At 39.4% G+C, this 25,276-nt stretch overlaps 1 protein-coding gene across 4 annotated transcripts in view; it reads left to right on the top strand.

The window, feature by feature from the left end:
• Positions 1 to 25,276, top strand: part of P2RX5 (purinergic receptor P2X 5) — a 161,937-nt gene that overhangs the window by 41,224 nt on the left and 95,437 nt on the right. For all 4 annotated transcript variants that reach the window (XM_053706099.1, XM_053706100.1, XM_053706098.1 and 1 more), the window contains exons 2-3: positions 5,049 to 5,199; positions 5,279 to 5,350. In XM_053706099.1, the coding sequence (XP_053562074.1) occupies positions 5,049 to 5,199; positions 5,279 to 5,350 (223 nt within the window). The remainder of the gene's footprint in view (positions 1 to 5,048; positions 5,200 to 5,278; positions 5,351 to 25,276) is intronic.

Raw genomic sequence — 25,276 nt, 5'->3', positions numbered from 1 at the left:
ACATTTTTACTGGACTTAATGAAACATTTTGATCTAATTTATAATTGCTTATTTAAACAGAAGTGATATTAATGAGTCTCTCTAGCTGTCATTTCTGTTGTGTTGTTATAGCATAGGATATCAGCCAAGTCTTATCATTTTATAAAAGATTAACACAATTTTGCTGTAATTGTCAGGATGCTAGTATTGTAAGGGTTCGGTGGTAGAAGCCAAGGATGCAGAAGGAGAGGCTGAATAGGATCGATTTCGAAGTACAGACAAGGGATGAGACAGAGACGTGGTCTTACAGGCAAATGGTCAGTTCAGGCAGCAAAGGTTCGTTATCGATAAAACAGGCAGAAAGTCAATATCAGGATAACAGGATAAGAGCACAGTTCGTAACACAAGGTACACAGGATATCTGAACACTGAGCAGACTAATCAAACGTCTTTTATAGAGAGAGAGAGATGCCTCCTTCCTTCATGTATAACAGGCGTGGTTTGAGTTTCTGTCCCTTTAAGATGCAGTGTGTGTGCGCTATAGCGTGTTGTGTCTTGCGGCCTGTGAAGTTCCTGGTAGTTCAGACGGATGTCTCACACGCAGCTCCTGGTGCAGTGTGGCTTGCGGTATAGTGGAGCCACTTAGGGAAAGATATGTAGCAGGTAGGGATGGGTGAATGTCAACATTCGAAAAATAAAACTAATTTTAACACATTCGTTCATTCATTTCGAATTTTGAATGTTTATACAGCATTCTAACATTTGTTTAATGTAATAGTATCTCTAATGCTTTCTTTAACTGTAATATTGTATTCGAATTTTCTAATAATTTTATTCAAATTCTTCAATATTTGAATTCGAAAAATTAGAATTTATATATTTGTAATAGTATTTCTAATGCTTTCTTTAAATGTAATTCAAATTATGCAATATTCAAAATAGAAACATTTGAATTGATACATTTGTATCTATTATGTATCAATATACTAAATTCCCTACCACATGATCTATTGAAGTTCTGAATAGTATTTGTTAAAACGAATGCTACATTCCAAATGTCAAATGTGGACATTTAATCTAATTATAAACATTTGAATTCGAAAGTGACGTTCAAAAACTGTAAATAGCATTCGATTATAGAATTTTTAAGAATATTCGTTCTTATCAACATTCGATTATGAAAATCGAATTTCTATAATAACATTCGTTCTAACATTCAAATTTGAATATAAACACATTTGCCCATCCCTAGTAGCAGGGTTAGTATTAAGAAGTCAGCAGGATGCTTTTCAAGATCTGAGAATTAAAAAAATCCACAATTTTCAGAGCTAAATTACATGAAAGGGGGGAATAAATAATTAAAGTATATTGCAAAGTTGTTTCATTACACATAAATAAACATTTTATATAAAAATCTCAAGGTGATTAGTGTACCTTTAACTAATTTACAAGGGATAAAGATAGTTACATGCATGCAATAGTACAATAATAAAATGAATTAGCACATTGGAATTTTTGGCATTTGCACCTTTAACCCCCAGCCACAGATAAACTTATATGCAAACTATTCTAAACCACAACTGTAAATAAGCCCCAACCACAAACATCCCTGAGCCCCAACAAGCTAATCCTAAACACAGCCCCCCCTCCAGGGCAAGTTATGCCTAACATCCCCTACCCACAATGACTTAACTCTAACACCCCAAATACCAATTAACCCTTACTGGAACCACCTGAGCAGTTAACACTCATCGTGAGCGCACCTAACATTCCAAGTGCAAGATCAGTTTCATCTGTCCACAACCCCTGTTTTCCCATTATATATGGCTGTAGTTTCATTAAAAAGGTTGTGTAACTCCTAAAACTACACATACGGTTAACTTGGGAGCTACACCTTGCATTTTTGTATGTGTGGACATAGAATACTGTCACTACAATTCTGTAGCTACTCCTATGGAAAGTATTGGAAGCCATGGCCTGACTGGCACTACCATATGCAGAGCTATGGCTGGTGGGAGTCCAGAGTGCTCTTTGGAGTGACTGCACAAACATGACAAACATGAGATTTGGTCCTCAGTCACTAAATAATACTTAGGGGCTGATTTATCATTGTCTGTCCGACATGATACGCTGTAGCATATCATGTCCGACAGACATTGCTGAACTGCTTCTGCAATGCCGCCCCCTGCAGATTCACGGTTGCTAGCAGGGGGTGTCAATCAACCAGATCGTATAGGATCGGGCGGATTACAGACCGCAGCCTCAGAGGCAGAGGACCAGTTATGGAGCAGCGGTCTTAAGACCGCTAATTCATAACTGCTGTTTCCGGGGAGCCTGAAGACCCGCACAGAAACAGGGGCATCAGGGGCCATTCGGCCCTTGATAAATTGACCTCATAGTCTCATTGTAATACACTAAAAATAATAAAAAGATATATGATGAAAGGCTTAATATTGTAATGTAAAACCTAAATACCTTATCATAAGTGTATCATACTTGAATCTACATAATCCCCAATATTGTTCCAATAAAAATACAAAAATAAATTGTAATATAAGTTATTATAAAAGGGGAATATGGATTTTAAGACTTTTATTAAAGCATAGGGGGTTTACATATGTCATTTTTGTCTTCTCATCTTTTCAAGGGTAGCGGACGTTTGGTAGTAAAGGCATCACATAAACTATGGGATGAAATAAAAATAATTCTGGTACAGACATCTATACTCACTGTGGTGAATTACACCAGTATTGTAACACAAGTGCTTGTTTTACCTTGTTCCATAGAAAGTAATGGGAGCTGAAATTAATATATAGCTGTCATGAATGTGCTGACAGCATGAACTTCTTTAGCTCTAATTTAATGGGGCCTTTAACATATTTGCAATCTTTTGCAGAAAAGTATAGTGCCTGCTTACCTCTAGCAGGCTAAACTAGCACCTAAAGATATGTTTGCTCACATCTAGTGTGCTAACCCACACTGCTATACCCCCACAGCAAGACTTGTTTTTTTTTACTTTTTCACTGATGGGCAGTACAGCCAATAAGTGATATTATTACCTGCTCCATAGGCTATAAAGAGTGTGCACCCTCTACCTTGCATACAACCTTGGGTTCTATCAGCTGGCTTAGCATTAGCAATCCTGGAGATAAATTTGCTATTTTATTAATTTAGCACCTTCATTCGAGTGCCTCGATATTTATTCCAACTAATCACAGCGGTAACTAACAGGTATAGGTCTTTGGTTTCCCCAGAGCAAGAATATGTAGCGAAAATGCAGTGATTATAATTCACAGTGGTAACTAAGTGGTATAGATCTCTGGTATTTCCAGAGAAGTAATTTACAACAACCATTATGATACGCTTTTCTTCACTATTAGTGGTAACTTAAAGGTATATTAACTATTGGATCATCTGACTCCTCTATTTGGAGCATCCTTATATTTATTCTAACCACTTACAGAGGTAACTAAAAGGTGCATTGGATCACCTGGCTGTGCTACCTAATGGTAACTAACTGGTATAGGTCTCTGGTATTTCCAGACCAATCACTGGCAGTGACCAACATTCTCTTTATGATATATAGGAGAGTCATTCTGACAGTTCCAGACCAATCACTCATAATGACCAATATCCTTGATATATAGGAGAGTTATTGTGATATGCTCCTCCTCACTAATAGTAGTAATTAAAGGGTATATTAAATAATAGATCATTTGAATCCTCCATTTTGAGCATCCTAACACTTATACTAACCATCTACTAAGATAACCATTTGACATAGGTCTCTGGCATTTTCAGGGATAGAATACGTAAAAATTATAATAATTCTTTTTTATTTTTTTATTTATAGTTCAACAGTATAACAAAATTGTCAAGACAAAAACAAAACATGTTATTAAAGCAAAAATAAATTACATTAGATTCAGCTTTTTCTGTTCCACTAACATAGTGGAATTGCTCGTAAAAATAATACATTGATTTTTCTCTTAACAAAATTTCCACAAAAATAAACATGCAATAAGAAAAACTCACAGCAAGAGATCTTGGTTTAAAACACCCTCTTTAAACACTGAGCTTAAAACTTATCGAGGACCAAACACTCTCCTCTTGGTGTATTCTTATACTGTTGACTGTTTTATTAAATTTTGTAAAACCGGACAGACAAACACGCAATGACAAAACAAAAAAGAAAAAAAGAAAAAGAAAAAAAGAGAGAGAGGGAGAGAGAAAAAAAAAAAAGAAATAAGGTGCCCACTCCCTCCTCAATTTCTTATCTTGTTACCTCTTTATCTAGGAAATTCGTTGTTTATAATTGCTGTTTCAAGAAAAATGGTCCCCCTAAATGGTGCATTTTCAGGGATAGAATACGTAAAAATCATAATAATTCTTAGCGGTAACAAATCGGTCAAATCCCTGGCTTGTCCAGAGAAATAATCTGTAGGAACATTTTCTCTGGTAGTTTTTAGGTATTTCTCCCGCTAGTGTATGCACATCCTCTCACTATACCACAATACCTATTAGACCATAGGCTGAATCACAGATAGGAATCCTAAGCCACCTTACATCTAGGTAATAATCAAGCCATCGATACTCTGTTTGTATTCTACTAATTATAGCATTTCACTTCCAGACAGGCATATGCATATTTTAATAGTGTGATTATTTTCCTATCCCCCCCCCCCTTTTTTAAGCTAAAAAAGTAAAAGTTAAGTTTTATTTATGTTTCTCTGCCTTCTGCCATAATATCTATTGAAATATAATAATATAACGTTATGAGTGCTATATTTGTACTCTTTTTCAGTCTATTACTGATTTGTTTTTGAGTTTCTCTTATAACCACTGGCCAGTTGTGAATAAAATATATATTTCTTGCTAGCATCAATAGCATGTCATACAGCTTCAATTTAATATCTTTTTTCATGCAAAATATATTCTTGTCAGAATAGTCAAAATAGTATTCTCTGATATGCATGTGAAAAATAGTTTGTGTCTAATATCCCTTTAATACCCCTTTAATATCATCAATATATAGTCATTTGTGTGTTAATGTAACTTTTATTTGGCAGGTGGGTGTTTGTGGTCAAGAAAGGTTATCAAGATACAGATACATCTGTACAAAGCTCTGTGATCACCAAGCTTAAGGGAGTTGCTTATACCAATACTACTGAACTTGGAGAACGGCTTTGGGATGTGGTAGATTATGTCATACCTCCACAGGTCAGTATTTTGCTACTTAATAAGAAATGCTCCAAACAAATTAATTAATAACTAATGTTTTTACTTTTTTTTATTTTAGGGGGAAAATGTATTTTTTGTAGTAACAAACCTGATTGTCACCCCTAACCAGCGAATGAGTACATGTTCTGAGGTAATAAAGATATTTGTTGATGTTGATACAATTCTTTCTAATTAATACAAGCATCTTGCATCATACATACTAATAACTTAAAGGGACAATCAAGTCCAAAATAAACTTTCATAATTCAAATATGGCATGTAATTTTAAGCAACTTTCCAATTTACTTTTATCACTAATTTTGCTTTGTTCTCTTGGTATTCTTAGTTTAAAGCTAAACCTAGGTAGGCTCATATGCTAATTTCTTAGACCTTGAAGGCCACCTCTAATCTGAATGCATTTTGTCAGTTTTCAGGGCATTAGTTCATGTGTGTCATATAGATAACATTGAGCTCACGCACGTGAAGTTACCTAGGAGTCACTACTGATTAGCTAAAATGCAAGTCTATCAAAAGAACTGAAATAAGGGGGCAGTTTGCAGAGGCTTAGATACAAGGTAATTACAGAGGTAAAACGTGTATTATTATAACTGTGTTTATGGTGCAAAACTGGGGAATGGGTAATAAAGGGATTATCTATCTTTTTAAACAACAAAAATTCTGGTGTTGACTGTCCCTTTAAAGGGGCATGAAACCCAAAGATGTTAATTTATGATTGCTCTCTTTTTTTTGTTTTTGTTTTAAGAAAACCTAGGTAGGCTTCAGATCAGCAAAGCACTACTTGGAGTTAGCTGCTAATTGGTGGCTGCACATATATTCCTCTTGTTATTGGCTGAGCTGATGTGTTCAGCTAACTCCTAGTAGTGCATTGCTGCTCCATCAGCAAAGGATACCAAGAGAATGAAGCAAATGTGATAATAGAAGTAAATTTGAAAGTTGTTTTAAATTGTATGTTGTATCTGAATCATGAAATCAATATGTGGGTTTCATGTCCCTTTAATAAATTCATTACGCCGTTATAATACTGATAATATGCGCAAATGTTTTGCTTGTATAGATAATTAATTAAAACAATATTAGCTTTTTTAAATTGAATAAAAGTGCAAGCTCTGCTATGATTAAATATATGTAGTCAAGTCCTCGGGGACCCCCACCAGGTCAGATTTTCAGAGTATCTGAAGTAGAGCACAGGTGAAATAATCAACTGATCAGTAATCATCTGTATTTACCTGTTCTCACCCAATATAATCCTGAGAATCTGGCCTGTTAGTTGGCCCTGAGGACTGATTGAAAAACAGTGATTATTTAGTCTATGCCCACATACAGGACATCATTTATTACACACCCTCTCTAGTCTCTCCAGTTTCACAAATATTTGTTTTATTATTTAAAGTTCTCTTGATAAAGAATGAAGAGATTAGAGATCTTTAGTAAATCTGACACATAATTAAGGGACTGGTGAAGCTGTTTAGTGTGGAAATTCTAATACACTGGTAAACAGAATTACATACGTTATTTTGTAGTCACCAAGATCATGACATTCCTGTGAGTTCCTCTCTACAACTTTGTTAATCTTTAGAGAAAATTCAATAAGAGAGCAAACTCCTTTTAGGAAAAAGGTCCCATAAAAACTAAATGAAAAACTCTTTAATGCATATCAAGTATGACAGATTCCTCATTTTCACTCATGTTGGTCAAACTCTTTACACAGGAGAATGGTTAGTAAATGTGCACTGCTGACACTCACTGTACATGAAAAACTGCAGAAATATACACTATATATACTATATATATATATATAAATATATATAAGCAGAAGTATAAGTGTAAAACTTATACTTCAGTTTCATTGACAAGAGTATGTGTACTGTGGGGACTGTTTCGGGACTTAATACTGCTTTTAAACAATAGAATTTTCAATGACTTTTGCATCTTTAGTTATAATGTCTGTATTAAAAGGATAATAAACACTAAGGGCCAGATTATAAGTGGAGCATTAAATTATCGCACATCAGCAAACGGACAAATTTGCCCGTTTGCGGGGGGCACGATAACTAGCTAGCCATTACAAGTGGCTGGTTATTGCTACCGCGAGCATGGATGGATTTCTGTTCCTGAGACATTTCCACAAAAAAAAAATACATCTGCCTGAGATGTGAAAGTTTGCAGGTATTTATCCAGCAAGAATTAACGTGCGTGTAGAACTTTATTGCATGTGACAGCATAAATATGGTATTTTGAGGTAGCATGTGATTAAAATAGCAGATTCCCATACTTTAAACGAATTTCATGTTTCTGCCTCTACACTTGATCCTAAATAGACCTGCATGTCTTAATGTAAGAGAAATGGGTGCCGCAGGAGGTGTCTGCCCAAAATGTAAAAGACCTCTCAATGCAGTAGAATTGCATGAATTTCAAATAAGCAGTAGATTTGTTTCTGACAATTTTATTTTTTTCCTCCCATGTTCTGACCCCTTGTATCATGTGACAGACATCAGCCAATCACAGACTAGTAAACGTATACCCTGTGAGAGTGTGCACATGCTCAATAGGATCTAGTTCCTCAGAAAGTGTGTATATAAAAAGATTGTGCAACATTTGATAATGAAAGTCAATTGGAAAGTCTCTTAAAACTTCATGCTCTTTCTGAATCAAAAGTTTATTTTGACTTGGGTGTCCCTTTAATCATAAACAAATCTATTCCTTAGCACATAAGCTGTATCAGAGTGGTGGTCTGACAGTTAATCTCTAAGTGCTGATCAGGAGATCACAAGGCATTTATGTGATTTTCACATTTCTCCACAGTTATTAGAGTTACAACCTCTAGTTAAAGGGACAGCGAAGTCAAAATGAAACTTTCATGATTCAGATAGAACATTTCCAATTATTTATATCATCTAATTTCTTGTTCTTTTGGTATCCTTTGTTGAGATGCGTACCTAGGAAGGCACCACCGAGAGCTAGCTGTTGATTGGTTGTTTCATATATATGCATATTGTTTCTGGCTCACCAGATGTGTTTAACTATCTCCTCGGCCATCACGACTCTTTCAGCAAACGGTACCAAGATAATGAAGCTAATTTAATAATAAAAGGAAATTGGAAAGTTGTCTAAAATGCTATGGTTTTTGTGAATCGTGAAAGAAAAAGGTTGAGTTTTATGTTGTTTAAAATACATTTTTTAACATATTTTTGCACCCCACACACACAGATTTTCTATATAAATGCAGTACGTTTTCTTCTTATTTTCAGCTACTAATATTTTAACTGAAGTATGACATAAAGAATGCTGTTGTTCTGGGAAGGTGAACTGATTCTCATTTGGAAACCATAGGGTTTTTCTAGGTATTTACACAGACTAGTTATTTTTTAAAAGTGCTTAGAGTGTTAAAGCAAAGAACATTAGATTTGTGTGGTTAACTTGAAGAACAAGCGTTGTGATCGATGTTTAAATGTAAAAGAACAATTCCTTGAATATGAACAACATATTATTGTCATCTGTATTACTCATAAAACACAAATGACTAAAATGTATCATTATCACTTAGGAGCTCTTCTCCATGAGCTATGCAGCATCACTAGTTTCTCTGTAGTCAGTAAAAAAGCCTCCCATCATCAGGGGCCAGATGATTCCTCTGGTGGGTATAATGTCACCATATTGTGCATGATAACACAAAATGAGTAGGTTCCAGAGGCGCTTCCTTATTGTTAGTGGTTCAGGTGTGGATCATCTTCCAGAGCTCTTCTCTAGGTCCCCTCACCACAGAGCAAGAAGTTTGCCCTTTCAAATAATGGGCCTTTTCTCTCCCAAAGATAAAAACAGTAATCACCTGACCCAACGGAAACCAGGAATTTTTTCTATGGAGGGGGAGGGGGCTGTTACATACCGCCTATCTCCTTCTGACCCTCTCTGATTTAGAGAGACGGGAGACAGCTTATTTGAAAGAGGGATTTTTTTTCTTTCAAATGAGGGGTCCCATGTACCTCTAATTTGGAGGTGATCAATGGAACTAAGGACTAGAAAATAATTTGCTAAGGTTGTTCTCAGGTATGGCATATGGTAAAAATGTATGTGGGGATTTTTAGCCCTTCTGGCACACCCCAAAAAGACCAATTACTTGAAAGAGACAATCCTCCTCTTTTAAATGAGTGGTCCCGTGTCTGTCCAGCTGCCACATGATTGTCGTTGTAATTATAATGCCTCTTAGTACTGGTCCTTTTTAGGGATTTTAAGCAGCATAACCCATTTCCTTATACTGTCCATTGTAATTTTTCAATAAAGTTGTGCTGTGACGTCATCACATCATTGAGCGTGATGTCACCACGCAAAACGTGAAGCCCCAGCGATGCCTGTCACTATACAGGCACGATCGCCGGGGTGGGAGTTGATAGGAGCCCCCAGATTGCCCTCAATATGGGTGAGTGCTAGCGATGGCTCTGAGCCATCGTCAGCACCTGACTGGGAAAATTTGCGACGGCTCAGAGCCATTGTTAGCACTCAAAGGGTTCAAGAGGCCCTTGCTACCCCTTGCCATAGAACTTTATCATAAATCTCTTCATTTCAAATAAATGGGCACCATTCAAATGTAATTAACAGCTGTTAAAACAATAGTCAAAGTAATAATAATTACCTGGCAGTAACCTTTAGCTACAATGGGGCCGATTTATCAATGCTTCAACTGATAATCCGCTGGAATCTTGCATCAAATTAGAAAATTGATCCACCGTAGTTAACAAAGTGTCAAGATCATCAAATTTTGAAATGTGTGACGTAATATACACTCCCGCGATATCAATCCAATGCAGATCGATGCTTGTGTTAATCGAGCGTAATACTGATTATCCGCCATCACATTTGACTCTATTTGCCAATTTATCAAACATTCAACAAGTACACTTGCGTCTATTCCGACGCAGAGTGCCTATTGTTCAAACCGCCACCCTTGAGGCCGCGAATGCCATAGAAATCAATGGGAGCCTGAAAACACAGAAAGGTTATGTTCAATGCTGCAAGACAATTAAGCATATTAGATAATAAAAGTAAATTAGGGAGATGTTACATCTTTTTCTCTCATTACAAAGCAAGGGGACAATATTATTGCTACAAATTTGGTGCGAAGTATTGCTCCAAATTTGATGCACTAGTAGATATAGGGATAAAAATGAAATAAATGCATTACATAATAAAGCCAACTTTCTTTTTTTGGATAAATCTATTTTCACCATGTTTAACGCATGTAATACAAGTCCCACTCTCCACTTAGCACCATATTTAACGCAATACTTAAACTCCTAAACAACCCACAAACTAGTAAAGTTTTCCACAACTTCTTATTGGTAAATGCATAATCACGTGATTAACCCCTTAAAGGACCAGTCAACACATTAGATTTGCATAATCATCAAATGCAGGATAACAGGACAATGCAATAGCACTTAGTCTGAACTTCAAATGAGTAGTAGAATTTTTTATAACAAATTTCAAAGTTATGTATATTTCCACTCCCCTTGTACCATGTGATAGCAATCAGCCAATCACAAATGCATATACGTATAGTCTGTGAATTCTTGCACATGCTCAGTAGGATCTGGTGACTCAAAAAGTGTAAATATAAAAGACTGTGCACATTTTTTTTTAATGCAAGTAAATTGGAAAGTAGTTTAAAATTACATGCTGTATCTGAATCATGAAAATTTAATTTAACCTGAGTGTCCCTTTAAGGACAAGGCCATTTTTCAATTTCTTTCCTTTAAGGACCAGGGCTATTTTTAAATTTCTGCGGTGTTTGTGTTTATATGTAATTTTCCTCTTACTCATTTACTGTACCCACACATATTATATACCGTTTTTCTCGCCATTAAATGGACTTTCTAAAGATACCATTATTTTCATCATATCTTATAATTTCTATTAAAAAAATTATAAAATATGAGGAAAAATTGGAAAAAAACACACTTTTTTTAACTTTGACCCCCAAAATCTGTTACACATCTACAACCACCAAAAAACACCCATGCTAAATAGTTTCTAAATTTTGTCCTGAGTTTAGAAATACCCAATGTTTACATGTTCTTTGCTTTTTTTGCAAGTTATAGGGCAATAAGTACAAGAAGCACTTTTCTATTTCCAAACCACTTTTTTTCAAAATTAGCGCTAGTTACATTGGGACACTGATATCTTTCAGGAATCCCTGAATATCCCTTGACATGTATATATATTTTTTTTAGAAGACATCCCAAAGTATTGATCTAGGCCCATTTTGGTATATTTCATGCCACCATTTCACTGCCAAATGAGATCAAATAAAAAAAAATTGTTCACTTTTTCACAAATTTTTTCACAAACTTTAGGTTTCTCACTGAAATTATTTGCAAACAACTTGTTCAATTATGGCATAAATGGTTGTAAACGCTTCTCTGGGATTCCCTTTGTTCAGAAATAGCAGACATATATGGCTTTGGCGTTGCTTTTTGGTAATTAGAAGGCCGCTAAATGCCACTGCGCACCACACATGAATTATGCCCAGCAGTGAAGGGGTTAATTAGGGAGCATGTAGGGAGCTTCTAGGGTTAATTTTAGCTTTAGTGTAGTGTAGTAGACAACCCCAAGTATTGATCTAGGCCCATCTTGGTATATTTCATGCCACCATTTCACCGCCAAATGCGATCAAATGAAAAAAAAACTTTAAATTTTTCACAATTTTAGGTTTCTCACTGAAATTATTTACAAACAGCTTGTGCAATTATGGCACAAATGGTTGTAAAAGCTTCTCTGGGATCCCCTTTGTTCAGAAATAGCAGACATATATGGCTTTGGCGTTGCTTTTTGGTAATTAGAAGGCCGCTAAATACCGCTGCGCATCACACGTGAATTATGTCTAGCAGTGAAGGGGATAATTAGGTAGCTTGTAGGGAGCTTGCAGGGTTAATTTTAGCTTTAATGTAGAGATCAGCCTCCCACCTGACACATCACACCCCCTGATCCCTCCCAAACAGCTCTCTTCCCTCCCCCTACCCACAATTGTCCCCGCCATCTTAAGTACTGTACTAAAATAAAACGTATTTTTAAAAAAAAAAAATGTTTTAGCATATTTACATATGCTGATGTGTAGGATCCCCCCTTAGCCCCCAACCTCCCTGATCCCCCCCAAACAGCTCTCTATCCCTCCCCCTCTACCTTATTGGTAGCCATCTTGGGTATTTGCAGCTGTCTGCCAGTACCCAGTTTACTAAAAAAAACAAACTGCTGTTTTATATATATATTTTTTTTTTCTGTAGTGTAGCTTCCCCCCAACCAAAGAGCAACCCCCCACCCCCTCCCAGATCACTTAGATCCCTTTTTGAAATTATTTTTTTCCCCACTGTATTTCACTTTTTTTTTTATATTTCTGTAGTGTAGCCGTTCCCACCCGCTTCCACCCCATGCACGCACCCGCCCCCGCCCTCCCGTGCATGTGCGCGTGCCTCCCTGCGCGTTCCCGACGGTCACCCCCGCGATCCCGCCCCCCTCCACGTCAAAGAACTCATCGATGGCCGCCCACCCACCAACGATACCGGCCATCGATGTCCGGTGCAGAGAGGGCCACAGAGTGGCTCTCTCTGCATCGGATGGCCAAGGGGTGTTATTGCAGGATGCCTCGATATTGAGGCATCACTGCAATAACCGTAAAGCGGCTGGAAGCGAGCAGGATCGCTTCCAGCCGCTTTAAACCCCTAATGTCGTACAGGGTACGTCGCTGGTCTTTTAAGACCAGGTTGTGTGCGACGTACCCTGTACGACTTTGTTAAGGGGTTAATGAAATCAGACAATCTGATTGAAATATACATTTTCTTCCATCACTAACGAATCAAATTGCTCTATACTTGAGTCATTGATCACTCATCAGGACTTGTAAGTGCCATTTTTTACATTGTGTATTATACTTTGAAAGTATGTATATGTGAAATTAGTATTAAAGATAAACATTGATGATGACATTAGGCCACACAGTGTAATATTTCTGACAATTATTTTAATAATCAAATGATGTTTGATTCAAAATAATCTTAAACTGATAGTTCAAATGAATAGTCTACCTAACATTAAGGGCACGATCAAATATACGGCGCAGGTTTCGGTGCAAGAGTGGGAATCCGCGCCGCACGTAATTTCACCTCGCACATCGGGGTATTACATAAACCCCGCCGGCAGTTCATAAAGTGCCGTAAGTCTGATAAACTAGCAATGTCCAGAAATGAGCGTAAATACAAATTTCTGGAGTCGCCAGTGACTTACGGCACTTAAGAAACTGCCGGCGCCTAAGAAAAGTAAAGAAAATAACAAATCTCCCGTAAAAGTCTAACATGCCTCCCAAAAATAAGCCCGACACGTAAAAACCTTATATCCGCAATCCCCCCTCTCATTACTAATATTAAATGTATTAACCCCTAGACCGACAACCCCCCACAACGCAATATGCCTATTTAAACTATTAACCCCTATATCCACCATCAAACCCACACTGCAAGTAATAACTAAATTATTAACCCCTATTAAAAAAATCAGCCAATAGAATTTCAGTAGCTCTTATCCTATTGGCTGATTTGAACAGCCAATAGGATTTCAGTAGCTCTCATCCGATTGGCTGATTTGAATTTGAAGGCTCAAATCAGCCAATAGGAATTCAAGGGACGCCATTTTTAATCGCATACCTTGAATTCCTATTCAGTGTACGGCGGAGATCGTATGAAGAGGATCCTCCACGCTCCATGGCTCCGCGGTCGCTGGTCTTCAGTTCCAGAGTCGCCAGTCTTCAGCTCCGTGGTCATCGGTCTTCAACTCCGCCCTCCGCTCCGCGCCGACTGGTTCCTCGAAGAAGAAAGAAGAGGTCGCCGCTTGGAAGAAGACTTCACCGCCTGGAACAGGACCTTCTCCGCTGAACTTCAGGACAGGTGAGGACCACTTGGGGGTTAGACTTAGGGTTTTTTAAGGGGTTTTTGGGGGGTTTTATTTTATTTAGATAGGATGGGCAGCAAAAGAGCTGAATGCCCTTTTAAGGGCAATGCCCAACAAATGCCCTTTTCAGGGCAATGGGTAGTTTAGGGTTTTTAGTGTTAGTTTTTTTGGGGGGGGGTTTAAGAGCAGATTATCTTGGGGCAATGCCCTGCAAAAAGTCCTTTTCAGGGCTACTGGATGTTTATTAGATTGGGGGTGTTTTTCTTTTTGGGGGGCTTTTTTATTTTCATAGGGATTAGGTGTAATTTATTTAAAATTTTGTAATTTTATTTATTATTTTCTGTAATCTTAGATTTTTTTATTTTCTGTAATTCTTGCTTAAAGGGACAGTCTACTCCTGAATTTTGATTAGACTGCCCCTTTAATTTATACTTACTTTATTTGTATTTTAAAAGTAGTGTATATTTTTTTTAATTTAATAGTAACTTTAGTATTTTGTAAATTAGGCAATTTTAGTTTATTTAGGGGGGTTAGGTTAGGGGGGTTAGGTTAGGGGTTAGGTTTATTGCGTTATGGGCTATGGGGGTTTAGGGGTTAATAGACTTTATTAGTTATTGCGGTGGGGGATTGCGGTTGACAGGTAGATAGACATTGCGCATGCGTTAGGTGTTAGTTTATTTTTGCAGGCATTTTCGGGAGTTACGGTGCTCCCATAATCAGCGCAAGGCTTGCTGCGGCTGCCTTTTATGGCGAGGTAAAAATGGAGTATGATTTTTCCATTTTCTCCACGTAAGTCCTTGCGCTGGATATTGGATACTGATTTGCGACGCGGTTCTATGTTAGCCTATGGGAGTAATAATTGCGGGCGACGGGTGAAATATATGCTACGCCGTATATGTAATACCAAAATCGCGTAAAATCTGGCGACGGAGGATTTTGCGGGCAACGCTGCATATGTAATGGAGGCCTAAATTGTCATGAATCAGATACAGCAGAAATTAAAATCACCTCTTTACTTTCATGCTATTTTCAGTGTTTTTCTTCCTTCTCTTGAATTTCATTTTCATTAAGAAATGTCATCTTAAATGCCAGCAAATTTTTTAACACCTGTGTAGGGGTGGTGTTTCAAACTAGACTGCAATCAGGAAGGGTTACACAGGTGCAGAGATAAAACTGGCCCAGCTCTTAAAATATCCATTGATTGCAAATAAATACAGAGCATACCCTGATTACATGTTATATTCGCAATTATTCTTGCTCAGAATAATGATATATTTACACTATATACTGTACACATAGTGGTATAAATAAACACAGAGACAACATTGTTTAGAACAAAAAAAAGGAATCTAGGGACATGTATAAATATGTTTGCAAAAGATTTCTGACATAACATATATACTGTATATATATATGTATATATATATATATATATATATATACACACAAGTATGTGCAAAGATATATGTACACATTCTAGCATTAATAATCATTAAAATAAAAAGGAAAAAACATGAGATAGGCATATCATGATTTATAGAAATACAAATACACATTAATTTATATGAAAATATCATATACGTATCAGATTTTTTTGTATAACAAATAAATATAAAATAATTTTCTATAAGATATTATTGTTTGTTCAGGTATAAATCTAGCTATTTCTTGGACATTAACAGATGAAAAATAAAAGATTAGCTTTAGAGAAATGTGCTCGTTCATGGACAGTAATGAAATGGCATAAAGTTGGAAAAAAACAGAATATCTGCGACATCGATGACTCATTTATCAACAGTCCGATGCTCATTGCGCTGTACTTGACGCGCGTGTTTTTGACAGACTTTTTAATAAATAAGGCTGCCATATGTAGATTCGCGGCAGCGATGTCTGGTGAGAGAATTGACTCCAGCAAATGCGTCGAGATTGACACAATGATAAATCGTCCCCAATGTGTTGAGTTGTTGATTTCACTGCTCAAAGGTCCTTGTCTTGTGTCTCTGAACTTAATTTAATAACAGAATTCCAAATAAATGGGAGAAATGAATTAGTGTAAGTATTACATTTTATTAAATATATATATATAGCATAGGTTTTGGTACAAGTATTTTATGCTCAGTGTTTTTAAAGGGACAGAATACACCTTGTAATTACAATATTTTTCTAGCTTGCAATAAATTTGCATACTAAGTGAATGTGAAAAAAATGTAATACAATTACACTTTGATGCAAATGTTTTTCAACAGCCAAACTCCATCTACCACTTGCCTATTACTTATTACTTGTTATAGGAGTAGATACAGCCACTTTCATTTTAACAGCAAATTAATAGTTGTTTTACAGTTTCTTGAATGATTATAGTTAGAGGAAATTAATGAGCTAAAATACAGTAAAGAAGGCAAAATAAATAATGAAAGTATATTGCACTGTTTTACTAAAGGGACGTGAAGCCAAATATAAACTTATATGTTAGATACAGCATGTTTTTATAAGAGAATTTCAATGTACTTATCAAAATTACTTTCTATTGGTATTGGTTCTTGAGCCAAATATGGTCAGATAGGTCCTAACAGTGCATTGCACCTTTTTTTTTTGGGGGGGGGGGGGGGGTTAGACATTTTAGTTATGCAAGCAATAATGCAATAATAAAATGCCTTTTGCACTGTTATGTCCATTTAAAAGTGAGTTTAGACAAGGGTATGATCATACATTAAAGAGTAGAAGGAAGCAGCACTCTTAATCCATTGTCCATAAAATCCAAAAGTTTATTACAAGCCGTTTAAAACAAGTAGACAAGCACAGCACAGTACAAGCTACACAAGTGGAGGGGAACCCTCCTCAGGCTGTAGCGACGTCATTTTCCTACTCACTATGATCATACATTGTCAAAATGAGTTGTCATCCTTCTGGGAGATCAGAATTTTATAGTTAGTTGTTTTTTGTTTGTTTTTAATCCTACTATTGTAAAAAAAAAAGTTTTTAGCAGTTTTTAATGAGTAGTATGAGTGTATAATCCTAACTGTAGGTGTTTTGGGAACTGAAACTTAAAGGGACAGTCTACAATAGAATTGTTATTGTTTTAAAAGATACATAATCCCTTTATTACCCATTGTCCAGTTTTGCATAACCAACACGGTTATAATAATACACTTTCTACCTCTGTGATTACCTTGTATCTAAGCATCTTCTGACAGCCCCCTGATCACATGACTAACTATTTATTATCTACTGACTTGCATGTAGTACTGTGTTGTGCTAAATCTTAAATAACTCCCCGGGCGTGGACACAGTATTATCTATATGGCCCACGTGAACTATCAGTCTCTTGTTGTGAAAAGCAATTAAAAAAGCATGTGACAAGAGGCGGCCTTCAAGGGCTTAGAAATTAGCATATTAGTCTACCTAGGTTTAGGAAGTTGATTACAAGTCCTATCTGAATAATGAAATTTAAATTTTGACTGGACTGTCCCTTTAAATGTTCAGTCTACTCCTGAATTTGTATTGTTTTTAAAAAGATAAGTTATGCATTTATTACCCATTCCCCAGTTTTGCATAACCAACACTGTTATATTAATACACTTTTTACCTCTGGGATTACCTTGTATCTAAGTCTCTGCAGACTTCCCCCTTATCTCAGTTCTTTTGACAGACCTGCATTTTAGCCAATCAGTGCTGAATCATAAATAACTCCACGGACGTGAGCACAATGTTATCTATATGGCTCACATAAACTAGCACTGTCTAGCTGTGAAAACTGAAAATTGCAATGAGATAAGAGGCGGCCTTCAAGCAGTGACGTGCACTCATAGGAGGCAGGTGAGGTACTGCCGCACCTGCCATTTGGGACAAATGAAAAAAATATATATAATTTTATTAAAAAAAAAAAAGTTAAATGTTTTTTTTTTTTGTTTTACATTTCTAGCTCTATAATATTGTGCAATAGAGAGGCACTGGATTCTGGTGTTTCTCTATTGCGCAATATTTTACATGTATTTTTATTACTAGCCGCTCTGCAGCACCACCCGGTGGTGATTTGCAGCAGCAGCGCAGCTGAAAAAACTGTGAAAGAGGCACCTCTGATGAGGCCTCGTATTTTCCCTGGGAGACCGGCTCAGCCAATCAACACTGGTTGACTCCCTGGCCCTGCTGTATGGTGCCTACTGCGCATGCGCAACGAGGAGCAGTCTGACGGCGCGGGAACAACAGTCAGTGCCACAGCTCATTGCTAACTGTTTGGGACTGTCAGCGAGTGGAGCCTGAGCTAATCGCAGCTGCTGTTGCCCCCTGGTCCTGCCTGGTCACTGAGGAGCCGTCGCCGACGCCGAGTCACCAACACAGTCACACAAGTAAGTCAGAATGACAAGCCATCGTGTGTGACTGTGATGTGAGCAGTAAATATGATAAGGCAGAGAGTGGAGACTGAGAGACAAGTAGTGGCCGCGGCCGCCGCCCCCCACCCCTCTGCTCTGATGTTAAGTGTCTGTGTGAGTCTCACACAGGCACTTAACATCAGAGCAGAGGGGGACTGTGTGATGACTGATGAGTGAGTGACCGGGTGTCAATGACATGTAATGAGACTCTGATGTGACATCATCTTCTCCTCTGCTTACTAAAATGTAAAATGTAAATGAGCAGCCGGCATCTTGTGATTTTGTAGGCAGTAGACAGTGGGCACTAAGGCAGTTAGGCAGAGTAGTGGCCGCCCGCCCCCTATGATGTTAAATTAACTTTGTGCCTGATGGTCCCGGTCAGTGTTGCTGCCTACTACTGAGTGTCTGAGTCTGACATCTTCTAGTCTGCTTACAAAATTTATTTTACAGAATGATGAGCAGCCATCTTGTGCACACTGCACAATGCACATAATATATTAAATATATTATGTGCATTGTGCAGTGTGCACAAGATGGCTGCTCATTCTGTAAAATAAATTTTGTAAGCAGACTAGAAGATGTCAGACTCAGACACTCAGTAGTAGGCAGCAACACTGACCGGGATTATAAGGCAGAGAATAGTGGCCTCCCCCTCTCTGATGTTAAATTTTGAGTCTGACCCGGTCAGTGTTGCTGTCTACACCTACTACTGAGTGTCTGAGTCTGACATCTTCTCTGCTTACAAAATTTATTTTACAGAATGAGCAGCCATCTTGTGCACACTGCACAATGCACATAATATATTTAATATGCAGTATCTCTCTCCCCTCTCTCTCACTCTCTCCCCTCTCTCTCTCACTCTCTCCCCTCTCTCTCTCTCACTCTCTCCCCTCTCTCTCTCTCACTCTCTCCCCTCTCTCTCTCTCACTCTCTCCCCTCTCTCTCTCTCTCCCCTCTATCTCTCTCTCTCCCCTCTGTCTCTCGCTCTGTCTCACTCCCCTCTGTCTCTCTCTCTCCCCTCTGTCTCTCTCCCCTCTGTCTCTCCCCCCTCTGTCTCTCCCCCCTCTGTCTCTCTCCCCCCCCCCCCTCTGTCTCTCTCTCTCTCTCCCTTCTGTCTCTCTCTCTCTCCCCTCTGTCTCTCTCTCCCTTCTGTCTCTCTCTCTCCCCTCTGTCTCTCTCTCTCCCCTCTGTCTCTCTCTCTCCCCTCTGTCTCTCTCTCTCTCCCCTCTGTCTCTCTCTCTCTCCCCTCTGTCTCTCTCTCTCTCCCCTCTGTCTCTCTCTCTCTCCCCTCTGTCTCTTTCTCTCTCCCCTCTGTCTCTCTCTCTCCCCTCTGTCTCTCTCTCTCCCCTCTCTCTCCCTCCCCTCTGTCTCTCTCTCTCCTCTCTCTCTCTCTCCCCTCTGTCGCTCTCTCCCCTCTGTCTCTCTCCCTCCCCTCTGTCTCTCTCCCTCCCCTCTGTCTCTCTCCCTCCCCTCTGTCTCTCTCCCTCCCCTCTGTCTCTCTCCGTCCCCTCTGTCTCTCTCCCTCCCCTCTGTCTCTCTCTCTCCCCTCTGTCTCTCTCTCCCCTCTGTCTCTCTCCCCTCTGTCTCTCTCTCTCCCCTCTGTCTCTCTCTCCCCTCTGTCTCTCTCTCTCCCCTCTTTCTCTCTCTCTCTCCCCTCTGTCTCTCTCTCCCCTCTGTCTCTCTCTCTCTCCCCTCTCTCTCCCTCCCCTCTGTCTCTCTCTCTCTCTCATCTCTCTCCTCTCTCTCTCTCTCTCTCTCTCTCTCCCCTCTGTCTCTCTCTCCCCTCTGTCTCTCTCTCTCTCCCCTGTCTCTCTCCCTCCCCTCTGTCTCTCTCTCTCTCTCTCCCCTCTGTCTCTCCCCTCTGTCTCTCTCTCTCCCCTCTGTCTCTCTCCCTCCCCTCTGTCTCTCTCTCTCTCCCCTCTGTCTCTCTCTCTCCCCTCTGTCTCTCTCTCCCCCTTCTGTCTCTCTCTCCCCCCTCTGTCTCTCTCCCCTCTCTCTCTCTCACTCTCTCCCCTCTCTCTCTCTCACTCTCTCCCCTCTCTCTCTCTCTCCCCTCTATCTCTCTCTCTCCCCTCTGTCTCTCGCTCTGTCTCTCTCCCCTCTCTCTCCCTCCCCTCTGTCTCTCTCTCTCTCTCTCTCTCCTCTCTCTCCTCTCTCTCTCTCTCTCTCTCTCCCCTCTGTCTCTCTCTCCCCTCTGTCTCTCTCTCTCCCCTCTGTCTCTCTCCCTCCCCCCTGTCTCTCTCCCTCCCCTCTGTCTCTCTCTCTCTCTCTCCCCTCTGTCTCTCCCCTCTGTCTCTCTCTCTCTCCCCTCTGTCTCTCTCTCTCTCTCCCCTCTGTCTCTCTCTCCCCCCCCTCTGTCTCTCTCTCCTCTCTGTCTCTCTCTCCCCTCTGTCTCTCTCTCCCCTCTGTCTCTCTCTCTCCCCCCCCTCTGTCTCTCTCTACCATCTGTCTCTCTCTCCCCTCTGTCTCTCTCTCTCTCCCCTCTGTCTCTCTCTCTCTCCCCTCTGTCTCTCTCCCCTCTCTCTCCCTCCCTTCTGTCTCTCTCCCTCCCCTCTGTCTCTCTCCCTCCCCTCTGTCTCTCTCTCTCCCCCCTCTGTCTCTCTCTCTCCCCCCTCTGTCTCTCTCTACCCTCTGTCTCTCTCTCCCCTCTGTCTCTCTCTCCCCTCTGTCTCTCTCTCTCTCCCCTCTGTCTCTCTCCCCTCTCTCTCCCTCCCTTCTGTCTCTCTCCCTCCCCTCTGTCTCTCTCCCTCCCCTCTGTCTCTCTCCCTCCCCTCTGTCTCTCTCTCCCCTCTGTCTCTCTCTCTCTCTCCCCTCTGTCTCTCTCTCTCCCCCCTCTGTCTCTCTCTACCCTCTGTCTCTCTCTCCCCTCTGTCTCTCTCTCTCTCCCCTCTGTCTCTCTCTCTCTCCCCTCTGTCTCTCTCCCCTCTCTCTCCCTCCCTTCTGTCTCTCTCTCCCCCCTCCTGTCTCTCTCTCCCCCCTCTGTCTTCTCTCTCTCTCCCTCCCCCTCTGTCTCTCCCTCTCTCCCTCCCCCTCTGTCTCTCCCTTTCTCCCTCCCCCTCTGTCTCTCTCCCTCCCCTCTGTGTCTCTCTTTCTCTCTCCCCCTCTGTGTGTGTCTCTCTCTCTCTCTCTATCCATCTCTCTCTCCCTGTATCTCCCACCCCCTCGGTCTCTCTCCTTACGTGTCTCATTCTCCCCCATGGTCTCTTTCTCTGTCTCTCTACCCTCTGTCTCTCTTTGTCTCTCTCTCTCTCCCCTCTGTCTCTTTGTCTCTCTCCCCCCTCTGTCTCTCTGACTATCTCTCTCTCCCTGTCTCTCCCACCCCCTCTGTCCAATTTATAATCTAATATCTAATTTCCTTCATTCTCTTGATATTCTTAAATGAAAATCATATCTAAATATGCTCAGTAGCTGCTGATTGATGGCTGCACAATAGATACCTCATGTGATTGGCTCACCCATGTACACTGCTATTTCTTCAACAAAGGATATCTAAAGAATGAAGGCATATCCTAGCCAGTGCCTCACCTGCCTCTGACCTCACTGCACGTCACTGCCTTCAAGGGCTTATAAATTAGTATATGAGCCTACCTAGGTTTAGCGTTCAACAAAAAATACCAAGAGAACAAAGAAAATTGGAAAGTTGTTTAAAATGACATGCCCTATCTAATTCATGAAATTTTAATTTTGACTACACTGCCCCTTTAATGTGGACCTATAAAGTGTGATAGTATGATATGTTGTTTACCATATAAACAATAGCAAATGACACATACAGTGGGGCCGATGTAACAAGCTGTCAATTGGCCCCAATGCAGCTGTTTCCAATCGAGCCTTCAGCCTCGCCGGAAACAGCAGTTAAGAAGCAGCGGTCTTAACACCACTGCTCCTTAACTCATATGCCTCCTCTCAGGCTGCGGACATCAAACCACCCGATTGACCGTAAATCTGCAGGGGGCGGCAATGCACAAGCAGTTCACCAGAACTGCTTGTGCAATGTTAAATGCTGACAGCGTATGCTGTCATCATTCAGCGATGTCTATCGGACATGATCCGCTGAGCGGATAATGTCGGACAGACACATGATATATCGGCCCCAATTGGGTTCATTTATTAAGCTGTGAATGCAGTTTCAGATCCCCAGTGGTTGACGACCCTGAAATGCTAGTTAAGTAGCTGCTGTCTTAAAACTTAATTTCTCCACCACCTAAAGTGTGGCGGATTTCAATCATTCTGATACGATCCTATCAGGATAACTGACAGCTTGACAGCGGATGCTGCCTGGTCGCCTTGAGGCTGAGCAGACAAAGTTCATGAGAGCAAACCTCATCTTTATTTGTGTCTTCAGTGCAGTTGTTTTTTGCCATTGTTGGCTATTTTATAGGGTATCTTCTAAAAGTGCTTTGTCTACTGGAAACAAAACAAGATATAATTTGTGTGAATAGGTTTACAGAAAAATAAATTAAATTTAAATGCAATGAGTTCAAAATACTTTAGCATAGCACAGCAGAAAAGAGATTAAAATAGCTTCAATACAGGGGTGAGAAATGGTTCAGCAGGGAAGAGGTTAAGTAGTTATAACAGTCTACATAGGTTAGTATGTTAATATGAGATGTCATTATTCTGTGCCTCTTTTAGTTCCAGTCTCCCAGAACAGAGGATGAGAACAGAGACCATGCTTAAAAAGCCCTTTGTGATCATTTTAAGTTGAAATAACATCTCACTACCACACCTTGTTCAACACATTACTCCTGTTTATTTAGCTCCAACAAGTTACATTGCTAACTACATAGTTAGTCTGGGAAGCTACCTTAAAAGGTCATGTGTTTACAAAAGTGCATATTTTACATGAACATGAATTAACAAAACTTTAAAATCACACAAACGTCTATTTCTCAGCCCTAAACAAATTATATGTTATTTGGTGGAGTGTAATATTACAGTGTTAGGTGCCACATGGGAACAGCATGTCACTTTTCACTGGTTTCCAGTACTCATTAGTTTGATTAGTCTTACCATTACTTTCACAAGAAAATGTCTCCTTTAAAATGTTGACATTTTAAGGGACATAAAACCCAATTTTTTTTCTTCCGGGATTCATAGAAAATGTGTATTTTTAAACAACTTTCCAATTTATTTCTAGTATATAATTTGTTTCATTCTCTTGGTATGGTTTGTTGAAAAGCATATCTAGATAGGCTCAGGAGCTGCCGATTGGTGGCTGCACATGTATGTATTATTGGCTCTCGCATGTGCATTTCTGTTTCTTCAACAAAATATACTAAGAGAAGGAAGCAAAATAGATAATAGAAGTAAATTGGAAAGCCATTTAAATTTGTATTCTCTATTTAATTATGAAAGAAAAAAAATTGGCTTTCATGTCCCTTTAAGGTGTTAAATGTGTTACCAGAAAGTCACTACCACAGAGCATTTGTTCCATGACCTGGAGTTGCTTAGTGATAATGGAAGATCTGTGATGGCTGCACTTATTTTGTGTTTCAGTATTGCATGGTACCTGCCACCCCCTTGTGACTCCAGACCATGTAATTTGCCATGTTGGCAGCTTTGTAATAACACTTATACTTAACCCAACCAAAAAAACATGTTTGTAGAGAACAAGATACCCATGTTTTAATTATCAGAAATAGTAATATATATAAAATGAATGAGCTCTGGAACTCATTAGAAGTGAAATGAAAAAAGAATTGTGCTAAAGCTTCCAAAAATAAATTAAAATACTCAAATGTGTGCTCATCAAGATAGAGGTGTTTCCAGGTAGTTCCTCTTTAAGCATTGTTTTCTTCAACAAAGAATAGGCACTGAGCACCAGCCATCCCAGCTTCTGCATACAAAGAACCAGGGACAACTCTAAAGTCATCCAGCAACAGCAGATTAGAATGCTTAGCATTACCTGCAGACTAACCACACTCTATCCCAAGCCTCCCAATCCTAGAATAAAAAATAAAAGTTAAGTGGTGTTGTTGGGGTGAGTGCTTCATTAGCCTCACTAAACAATCAGATAGAGGCAATTTATATTGTCATTTATTGCAACGTTGCTGTCAGAGAGGGCTGCAGATCATTGTGTAATATTGTAATATCTCCTTAGACAATGATGGAGAATTATAGAGAATAAGCTGAAATAGAATCTACCGCATTAGGGCTCAATGTACTAAACTGCGGGCAGACAGCTTCTCAACTCGCGAAGCTGTCCGCCCGCCTTCGCTACACACGGGCAGCGGATCTCTTGATCCGCTTCCCTGTATGTATCATTACACACTCACTGCTTCTTACATTGCGGGAAGCAGGCTCGCATATGCGAACCTGCCCCGCAAAGGCTCTGGAGCAGCTTTCGCTGCTTCGTACATGGAGCCCTAGTAGATAAAAATGTGATTTATTGATCAAATATCTACATATAATATGTAAAATAGCACTGAACTCAGTAGGTACCTGTGCCACAATGTAAAATCTTAGGGTTAGAATTACAAATAACCCTGCAGCTATATGTAATGCATTTTACCTGCATAATCTGATTTTAACCCTATCTGCAATTTCAATTTTTGAAGTTTGCGTTTTACTAGTGTCTGTGTCAGTGCCTACTTTGCGAATCTTGCACTATTTGAAATTAATTATCATATGCATCACCACTTGGTAATTCATCTATTTTACATCAACATTATCATATATATATATGTATGTGTATATATATATATATATATATATTATATGGGTTTTAAGACAGAGAAAAAACCTGAACCTAG

Source organism: Bombina bombina, chromosome 3 (assembly GCF_027579735.1).
Source record: "Bombina bombina isolate aBomBom1 chromosome 3, aBomBom1.pri, whole genome shotgun sequence".
Classification (NCBI taxonomy): Eukaryota; Metazoa; Chordata; class Amphibia; order Anura; family Bombinatoridae; genus Bombina; species Bombina bombina.
This window is presented reverse-complemented; position numbering and strand designations above follow the sequence as displayed.